The 10,862-nt window shown below is 36.9% G+C and overlaps 1 protein-coding gene across 1 annotated transcript in view; it reads right to left on the minus strand.

Moving 5' to 3' along the window:
* LOC108978011 (transient receptor potential cation channel trpm) overlaps positions 1-10,862 on the minus strand; it is a gene marked incomplete in the record, with an annotated part of 126,171 nt that overhangs the window by 27,271 nt on the left and 88,038 nt on the right. Inside the window, 4 exon segments of the mRNA XM_018948051.1 lie at positions 1,567-1,712; positions 5,869-6,059; positions 6,515-6,672; positions 8,700-8,846. Coding sequence (XP_018803596.1) covers positions 1,567-1,712; positions 5,869-6,059; positions 6,515-6,672; positions 8,700-8,846 — 642 coding nt within the window.

The following is a 10,862-nucleotide window of genomic DNA, read 5'->3' on the forward strand; positions in this document are numbered from 1 at the left end:
GCTGCAACAAGATAGTGGGCCGAGTCGATATTAGGACCTCGGAGCGTACGCACGTTTAGAACACTGGAGACGTGTCTTTCGTCTATCACAAGAGGATCRATCTGGTTAGTTTTAACTTGATGTATTTTCTTGTGCTGGAATCTAGTACCACAGATAACCATATTTCGAGCCTCGGCGAAGTCGATCAGCCTCAACCCATTTTGGGATGTTTCGTCGTGGACGCTGAATTTACCGACAGTAGTGCCGAAGAGGCCTTCTTTGCCCACCCTGGTGTTAAAGTCGCCAGGCACGATTTGACTGCGTCTGCCTTTATTTATGTAAGGACATCAACCAGCTGGGCAGCGTCACCTTCCTAATTAAGATACCGGAATTCCAGGTGCGTACCCTCAACTCGAAGTCCGTAATTCGTTTGCCATGATCGTCATCAAAAGAGGGGACACTCATCCGGGTCCCAAACTCAGCGCACAACGCTATACAGGGGATGTTTCGCTTTCTCACTTTAGCTCGCCTCCAAACGGATGTTGTTATACAGGATACTTGGTCAAAGACCGGAAGTCGTGAGCTGCTTGAGTGTTCTGTAAAAGAATCGTTCTGACCGCTCCCAAGTTAATGGCGATCAGAGAATTTGCTAACAAAAGAAATCKCTGAGGATAACTAAATATTACACGTGATGTATCCACATTTGAATCTATTGGACTATAGTTTGTTCTTAGAGTTGGAGACCATGGCGTGTAGAAATGTATAGAGTCTCAAAAAAATCATTGGATCAAGCAAAATCGTTAATACCAATAGAAACTGTGCGCACTGCTATTTAACAATGACTGAAATATTTGAGCGCTGTTAGTCAATACCGCTACTAYTCAGGCCTTAGAGCAAAACATCACGCGTGTCAATCGCCAGTTACCAGTCGAAATGCATCGAAAATTGAACTCAAAAAATGGACCACCTGAGTCGGGCCGCGGCCAATATATGAAAGAGATAATCTTCAAAAATTAAATGCTAAAGACTGTTCTTTCGAATTATAATAATCGTTTCCTTTAATTTTGAAGTTCCTGTGTTGTTTTTTTTTTTTCTTTGAAAAGTAGAGAGCCTCGAAAAAGATCACCCTTTAGCTGATATTTCGACATCTAACCTTATTAATTTCATCTTTGTGGTTTCTGCTTTCACTTTCTCTTAAATTCCTTCAGTAACTGCTGCATTCCTTAACAACGTAGGTTTTCACTGCCAAACTGAAAACTTCAGTATGCATTGCAGCACCCAAACAAGCACACCCACACAAAGCACCACAAATTCACAGTTATTTGTTTATATGTATATGTATATGTATATGTGTGTATATTAATAGCGTTCCACACATTTTCGCCATTTCGCTATGTTTGTAACGGAAAGTTGAAAATTGTATGAGAAATAAACACAAATTCTCACGRAAACCAACCGACAAAGCAACGAACGTATGAAAAATAACAACAAAGTAACCGAAAACTATGTAGAGCACTAAGTAAATGGGGGAAAAACGAACTGAAAAAATGACAGTATGTTTTATGAGTTTTGGTGGCAGCTACTTACCTCTTTAATTAAACCCCAAGTTGGCTCATTGCCCGGATGCCGTATGGCCTGACGACTGACGCCGAAACTCATTAGTACCACAGCCAAGAGCACCACAAAATAAATCATGTTTTTAACCATTTTGCCCATCATAGTGACCAGCGGACCTGAAAGCAGAATGAAATGCGGGTAAAGTGGTGAAAGAATAATATTTTTTTATGATTTTCCGACGAAAATTTGCAAAATTAAAGTGAATGAAGTGTGAGAAGCACACAAAGTGCATGGTAGGGTAATACCTTAAGTGCTGGCATATGATTGAAGCCAAATTGCTCAATAAAGAAATGACGTAATGAGCTCACTTAAGCGTTTGTGCAATAGATATCTTAGAACTAAAATCTTTAATTTTTGGCATTTTTATTTAAAGCTTGTGATCTCTGAGAATCAGTAACTGTAGGTGAGCACTGACTGAAATAACAACCAGTCGCAAAATTACTACCCATGTTTTCTTTACGGCACATTTGCCATAGATTCGTGCATCACTCAAGTGCCACATTTTTTTTTTCAGGAAACATATGTACACGTACTTAGTCCTGCCATAAGTTCTGTTACAAGTTCAGGCCATATTCGATAGGCCATGTTCTCCAATTCTGARCACAAATTGTTGTCTAAAAGATTCAAATCTGGACTGCTAGACGCCCAACCATCTGCAGCTATGAAATCATGAATATTAGCTCTAAACCACCTTAGCGTGGTTTTTGCCTTGCCTGCTGGAGCTGAATCTAACTGGAAGACCCAATGCTCTGCATTGGAGAGAGTATTGTTTAACTACTTTATGACGCCTTCTAAAGCATCTTACTGGTACATTTCTATTCCAGTTTTAACCCCTTTATCATCTATGTGAAGGGGTGGAACGCTTTTATGGGAGATTTCTCACCAAACCATTACAGCGGCTGGAAACTGACCATGTTTTACTCTCAATACAACCAGTTTTTGCACCTTTGGAAGTTCTTGTCGCAGACTTAGTCGGTTTTCATATTAAAAACTACTTCAACAGTGAAAATTGTTTTGTCTACAAAGAACATACTTTCATTGTCTGTGGTTCACCGAAGAAGCCGCTTGCATCTGTTGTGCTACCAGCGCGTTGTCAGAAGATGATCGGTTGACTAAAAATCGTCTTTCCTGTTTACGGTACTCTTTTTGGAAAAAAATCAGCTTTACCCGAACGAATATTCACTCTAACGAACTCATAAGAGATGTCGAGCACTCTGGGCATCTCTCTAAAACTTGCCTAACGATTTTCAAGCATCATAGTTTTCACTTTTTAATTTTTTACTTCCATCAGATCTCACCGGATAGCACCTAGCTTTCACTTGTACTGAGGGTTTTAAATATGAAACTTTTTTCTGGGGCTTTAACGATCGTGACAGCGATATTCTATTTGTTTTCGAGATCGGTACACCAGTCTATATACATGATAATTTAAAATTTAGGTTTCAAATAATGATGGTGCTGACACTGAATAGAGGCAGTTGACTACAGATCACATTCTTAGAGAAAAATAAACCAGTATTTAGTCCACATGGTTTGCTCAGAGAAATTGCGATCAAATCCAAAAACAGACAGAGATTAATGATATGTCTAAAGATTTTATCTTATACCTTCTTCCAATATGCCATGTTTCGCAAAATATATGCATTAAATTTATCAACTTCGCGTTAATGCTAATTAGAATCCGAAGATACTCTTGCGAACATTTTCTAACCTARAAATTTGCATTTTGATTCTTAAATAGTGTCTGCGATGTCAATTACCCGAAATAAGTGTAATGCATAATTCATCATTCTTCATTAGCTAAAATATTCGACCTTAAAGAGCACTTTAAGAGCACTACAGAAAATAATGATGTTCATAAAAAATTCATGTAGTAGCAGAACCCTTTACGGCACTTCGCATAATCACGAAAATAATGAGGTCGAAACATAAAAAAGGCTAGCTCGCATTTATAATCGAGTTTCATAAGATTCAAGGGCTGAAATTTCAAAATGTGAAGGAAGAGCTTACGGCAGTAACTTGAATTTAATGATGCCATTATACCGTTATTCATTTCATTTGTAATTAAAACCACAGTGTTTGTAAATCAGCTCACTGTGCGCGAAATCAAACCGAAATCATATGGTATATCAAAATCGATTAAACTTTTGCTGATGGCGATTTAGGTACATAAGTTCGCACACATATTGTATGGATAAGCAAATAGTAGGTTGATCCCAACAATTTCGTTTTTTTTCGCGTTTTAAATTAATTCATGGTTAGCTTGGAACAATATGTTCATATCTTATGATTAGAAAAGGGTTGATTCAAGCTTTCTTTTCCATAATAGTTGTTGCCTTGGACAGTTATCTTCGCCAAATTTCGTTAATATATATGGTAAAATTAAAAAGTGTTCTATGCAAACACTTTTTTCTGATCGTTTAGTCTGTATGGCAGCTGGTAGTAGACGCCCAAAAGAGGCTGCTACCGACGAAAACATCAAAAAAGTTTATAATATAATTTGGAAGACCGTAAAGGGRAGTTGTTCGAGATAGCAGACACTCCAGAGATATCAACTGAATGTGTACATCAAATCATTATTGAATATTTGGAAATGAGAAAGCTCTGATCAAAGTGGGTGCCGGGGCTCTCTTTTGACCAAAAGCAAGGACGTGTTGATGTTTCGGAGCAGAGTTTATAGATATGTGACAACTGATGAAACATGGCTCCATTATTTCACTCCGAAATCCAATCGGCAGTCCAAGTGGACTGGTCGCGATGAACCCCCTCCAATGTGTGGAAAACGCCACAGTCGGCTAGCAAGGTTAAATCGTCTGTATTTTTGGATGCGAATTTAATAATTTTTTATGACTACCTTGAAAAAGGAAATCAGCAACGACTATCATAAAAATATTCGGTTATCATTGAGCGGTAGCGATTCCCACTCACAATGACACCGCCGGATCATAAACCGCACCAAAACGTAACTTTTTCGCGACACAATATTGACTCATTGAGAACGTATGTATGGCTGCCTGACCAATAACGCATATTTTGCTTTTTGACGAAGCCATTCAGTCATTAAGTGAGACTCATCGCAGAAGATGATTTTTCGATGAACATCCTGATTATTTTCAAGTTTTTGCTCAGCTCAATTCACGAACATACGATGATTCTGGTGAACAAACGGCTTCAATTYTTATGTCAATTTCATTTTGTAACGATGCAGACCAAGATCCTTGCGCGAAATTCGCCACATCAACGTTAGAGAGATGCCTAACGCTTGTGAACGACAGAACGAMATGTGATTTGGGTCTTCCTCAATTGATGCGTTAGCGGTAGCAATAYTCTCRACACTACGAAMACTTCTTTATCTCACTAGCCTGGTAAAATTTTATGCTAACACTGTGGATTCAAATTTTTTCACTAGACGCTCAATTGTTTATCTGACCAGACGATTATGACGTYCATAATCGGACACAACGCTTTTAAGGGGGTATTCTACTCTAAAATTTAAAAAAAAATTCCATTTTTTTTCATAAAATTAAAGTTTAGACCCTTAAGAACATATCCTCTAAAGGATTTTTAAAAATTAAAATTATTTGAAGAGCTRCAGTTACTTTAGTGACGCAGTATCCAGCCCGGTAGGTAGGTAGACTCACTTTTTTAAACGCGTTTTTCTCGAAACTAYTTTTTTCAACACGGTACCGGCATTATCTCAAGTTCTATACAACCGATTTACTTGAAATTTTGTGTGAACCTTCTTTATATAATCCTTTATCCTTTGTCTTTATATAATTCTTAATACTTTGTTTTTTTATATTTTAAAAAAATTCAGGAATTTCAAAAAAAAAAGCGTAAAAAATGATTTTTATTTTCAGGCAGTCGCCATTTACAAAAAAAAAAAAAATTTTGTTCCCTGAGGTAGGGACTACAACAGCATCCTTGCTGATTCAGAATTTCTTTTAATTTTATTTTATTTTTCAGACCATCAGAAGAGTCAGGATCAATGTCACCAGGATGCGCCATTTTTTTTACATCTGTCTCTATCACCCAACACAAATGAACTCTTTTGTGTAGCAGCGGAAGCTTTTACTAAGTCTCCTTGTGTACCTACTTTTATTCAACAAAACAAAAAAGTTAACTTAAAAAATTGTTTGTACAAAATTGCTCCACCCTAATAATCATTACAAATATACGCTGCCGTAGGTTAACACGTGCACTTACGTAAGCATTTGTACAAGAGTATGTGTGTGTTTTTCACCGATGAAATAAATATTTGCTCTCACTTACCCAAATACTTGTTGACACCCAAAATATTGAGTATTCGCAAATACCAATAAATACTATCCACACAGTAAATCACGCGGCCGATATCCATTGTGTTGGGTCGAAAGCGCAACGATAAACCGATCAGGAACAAGATAATAGCAGCTGCRTCACAGGGATTCCACATATTCCAGGCCCAGACCGCAAATTTATGGCTATTGTGGGCGTAAGAGAAAAAAAAAGAGAGAAGAGAGAAATTTTTGAAAACGCAGAAAGAACAGAAGGCTTAAAGCAAAAGGCGGCTAAATAAATTCAAGCGCGCTCCAACAAAACCAAAACCAAAAAAAGGTTATGCGGACTGCAAAAGTAATCTGAGAAGAATTTAATTCGGCGTGAAAAATTAAATTAACAGCAATTGTATGTGTGTGTGTGTTGATGGGAGAGTGTGTGTGATTGTGGTTTTGTATGGGAAGCGATAATGAAAGCGAGCGMAAATGGTCAAGCATAAAACGCAAAGAAGCACTTAGCAGTTATTTTTAAAGGCAAACCGCATGAGATTAAATTTATACTGTTAACACTTTGGCTTATGTGAGCATATGCTCGCACGACTGCTTAACTGTTAATAAAAACTTTAAAAAGAAATTTAAAATAAAAACTTTAGGAGACTTACGTTATGGCCACCGGCTCCGAAGAGATAATTTCTCGTATTTTCTCGAAACCCAAGGTGGCTATATATGCGATGGAGTAGACCTCCTGCCAGCGCGGCGTCGGGCCCATCTTCACCAGCACGGTGTAGGTGAACATGAATAGAAAAAACATATAGGCAATCTGTGGAGAGAAATAGTAAATAAATAAATACTCTGTGTGAGGTTAAAGTTGAGATAAGAGAGCGGAAATTAAAGGATTAGTTTCTAAGTGATACTTTAAAATATAAACCATCCAAAATCCCTTGGATCATATTGTACCTAAATGATCTAAAGAAAGCATATAAGTAAGTAACTTACAGTGAACTTCTTTGCGAATGAGTAAAGGATTGGGGAAAAGGTTGAACGGGGCATATTTTGTCAGGAACTCTTTATCAACTTCAGTTCAGACAAGCCAAGCCAYACAAGTAACAATATATTTTGGAAGTACAACCTCTTTCAGAAGAGTGACAATCTACTCTGAAAGTAGGGCGCTGATGCTAGACTTGAGCTCCTTAACCGTGAGTTTAAGGAAAGTTATGGAAAGCCTAACCTCGTTATCAATTATATGTATACAGTAAGTTCGGAGTAAGGCTAGTATGGTTGCAAAACAACAGCAGAAACGCATGTAAAGATAAAGCTGAGAAGCTGGCAAAGAAAGGACGAAATTCTCCTCGTCTATTCTACTACTGAATAGTTAAGCCTTCCGGTAGCTTCTCTAACAAAGGGCTACCATCGATTCATGCACTGTCTCAAAATCCGTTTGCAGGAAATCGATCTCAAACAATCTAGTGAGATGTTCTGAAATTCTATGAGCCACAGACTTTAGGCAATGCCTAGAAATCGTGCACAGTAATTTTATTTGAAGTTAGGTTAAACTGGCTGGCTGAAGGATGAAGTTACAGTTTAATGCGAGATGAAGTTTTTGCCTTTTAAGCTACAAATCTCCTGATATCTAGGGCAAGTTCCAGCGGGAAAGACGATGATGTGGCATGTATTGTTTTGACCTATGACTAGGCAAATAAGTGTTGCAGTATTTTCGAGACTACTCACACGATCTGACGTTGAGCAATACCAAAAGCTCCGTCAGGATCGGGAAGGCCCTGTCCGAGCCGTTCGATACCAAACAAGGTTTCCGACAAGGCGACTCCTTATCGTGCGACTTCTTCAACCTACTGCTGCAGAAAATAATTATTGCTGCAGAACTTAATCGAGCAGATACAATATTCTACAGGAGTGTACAACTGCTGGCGTACGGCGATGATATTGATACCATTGTCACCAACAACCTTAGATCTGCTTTCTCCAGACGGGATGAGGAAGCGAAGCAAACGGGTCTGGTTGTGAACAAAGACAAGACGAAATATCYCTGTAATCAAACAAACAGTCGTCGCACTCGCGACTTGACTTCTAAGTCACTGTTGACAGTAATATCTTCGAAGTGGTAGATAATTTCGTCTATCTTGGAACCAATTGCTATATGAACAACAATGTTAGCCTCGAAATCCAACACATAATAACTCTTGTCGAAACATGTTATATCAAACTGAGTAGGCATTGAGAGTTCAAGTCATCTCTCGACGAACAAAGACCAAACTCTATAGTAAGTCACTCATTATTCTCGTCCTGCTATATGGTGCAGAGGCATGGCCGATGACGACATCTGATGAGTGACGCTACGAGTTTTCGAAAGAAAGGTTCTGCGAAAGATTTATGGTCCTTTGCGCATATGGCGACATTGATATAGTACAGCGAATTAAGAGACAGYGGATGYGCTGGCTAAGTCATGTCCTCCGTATGCTTGAAAACAGGGAAGCAGAGGAAGAAGAAAACCYCCATCYCGTTGGAGAGATTAGGTGAAAGASSACCTGAGGATCGAATTGGCGCCAAACAGCGAARAGGAAGAACGACTGGCKTTGGCTCGGCTATAACCGTGTWAGCGGTGTCTACGCCAATAAAGTAGARAATGAAAACACTCAAACACTTTTTTCGTCAAAAATTCAATACAATTGAAGTCATCAGATATTCAAAGCATAAATTTAGGAGCTTATGATATATCAAGAGTTCAACATGAAAAYTTAGATACATAAATGTATATATGTATGTATGTATCGCATACGACTTATTTGTAATACAAAATATGTATATTTTAAGCATATTGTTTCTACTTACCGAATCTGCCCAGAACTTCGTAATTGGTGCGGTGTAAAATTCATAGAATTTCTTCTTCAAACGCAGCGGCTGATGCTGCTTCAACTCGTATTCGCCCAAATTAAAAATATCACGGAACTGTGATGGATCGGAATCGGTGAGTGAAACCTTAGCGGCGGCGGCGAAGCAACAAACCAAGACGACAAGAAAACAAACGATTAGTTCAAACACAAATACATGCATGAATATTTATGTAAATTTGTATGTGTGGCATACATAGGCAATGCAAGAACTAAACTAGATTAATTACAAAGTGACAATTTGTCGAGGTGAACGTGATTTATTTACATAAAAAATGCGATTTAATGTCTGATTTGTGCAAAAACATTCCATTTGGCATTAATGCCGGGTATCATTATTTATTTATATTATTTATTTATAATTTCCGTTTTATGTAAATAGCAAATAAAATAGAAATAGAGAGAGCAACAACAATTTATTGAACGCAGAACGGTGATTGAGGTGACTTTGACAAGCGAAATGCATAATTGAAAGTTGTTGGTGCAGAGCTTTTGTAGCGAGTGTGCTGGCATACAAACAAACACTACACAGTATTAGGTAATATATAAGAGTATACAGCTACATATATGGATATAATTACAATATATATATATGTATATGTSTGTGTGGCAAGGAGAAAGCGTGATTTTGCAAGCGTTATTATGTGCTTATAACGGTACAGGTGAAGCAGCAGCTAGCATGCTAACGCACACACACGCGCTTGTACGTATAAATGTATGTGTATGTGTGAATCATATAATTAATAGCAGAGCATAAGCATTAGCCGAGGTTATTAGTGGTATTAGTGGCATAAGTGGGTGGAGAGGAATTTCAAGGATTAAAGGAATTAACAGAAATACGCACACGCAAGCAAAATAAATGCATATGAAAGCGTAGTGATGAGATTTTTATTTAATTTTTTTCAATTTCTAAATGCAAATGCATTCAACAAAATGGGATTTTGCTCAGCTGCAAAATCATCGATTTTTAGAAGCGACAAACGTGACTTGCATACAATTCATTTAGCAAATCCAGTAAATTATATGTTATTAAAAAATCACTTAAGTACATAGCATACAAAGTGAGCATGATTTTTACATATTTTCTTGTTTTATGGTTCTACTTATAGGAAAGTAGTAATATTCACTTGCGAGTTAGAATGAAATGTCGTTTTTATTTTTTTTATTTTTTTGTTTTTTTGTTTTTTGTTTTTTTTTTTGGAAAAGTTTTCCATACAAGGACGTGATTTTGATAGCTCAGTTTGTATGACAGCTATATGCTATCGTGTTCCGATCCGAGCAATTTATTCAGAGATTGTAGCGTTTCGTTGAAAAATAATTTACGCCAAATTACGTGAAGATATCTTGTCAAATAAAATAGTTTTCCAGAATTTGATACCGATCGATCAGCTCTGATGGCAGCTATATGCTATAGTGATTCAATATCGGCGGTTCCGACAAATTGGCAACGTTTTGTGGCGAAACAAATGTGTGCAAAATTTCAGAGTGATTTCTCAAAAAATGAAGCCAGAGAAATGTTTCTCACTGACACCGAAAATACGTTTCAAGATTTAGCATCCAAAATATGCTCGAATATATAATATTCAAAATTGATATATTGTATGTGCCAAAAAAAATTTATTTTAGAAATTCGCAAGTGGATATAACAACTTCAACGAGTTTAGAATGTAAAATAGAGATTAATAGCATTAACATTAAACTAAAACAGCATAAGTCGACTTAAAATATGCTACGTATTTTTATTTATAGAAAAGAACTGTGTCTATACTTCAGCTTTGTTTTAACGCAATGTGAGATTGTAGATCTAAAATATTTGTTTTTTGGTTTTTTTTAATTTTATTTTTATTTTTTTATTCTAAATAAAGCCCAAATTTAGCGCTCGAGTTTGTTTTCAGCTAAGTCGACTTAAGCTACTTTAGCTTTATTGCCACAACTGTGTAAAGAGCATCAATTTTATAWATTTGAAGAGAAAATGTTCGGGTAGAAAACTGTAGAAGTAAATTTTGTATAGTGAACAAAAAATGTAAAATAGTTTGAAATGAAAATTTTAAATTGTTTAAAAATTTGCGAATTCCGAAGAAATGTAAATAAGTAAAAAATTGCG

Source organism: Bactrocera latifrons, unplaced genomic scaffold, assembly GCF_001853355.1.
Source record: "Bactrocera latifrons isolate USDA-ARS-PBARC rearing strain unplaced genomic scaffold, ASM185335v1 scaffold_99, whole genome shotgun sequence".
NCBI lineage: Eukaryota > Metazoa > Arthropoda > Insecta > Diptera > Tephritidae > Bactrocera > Bactrocera latifrons.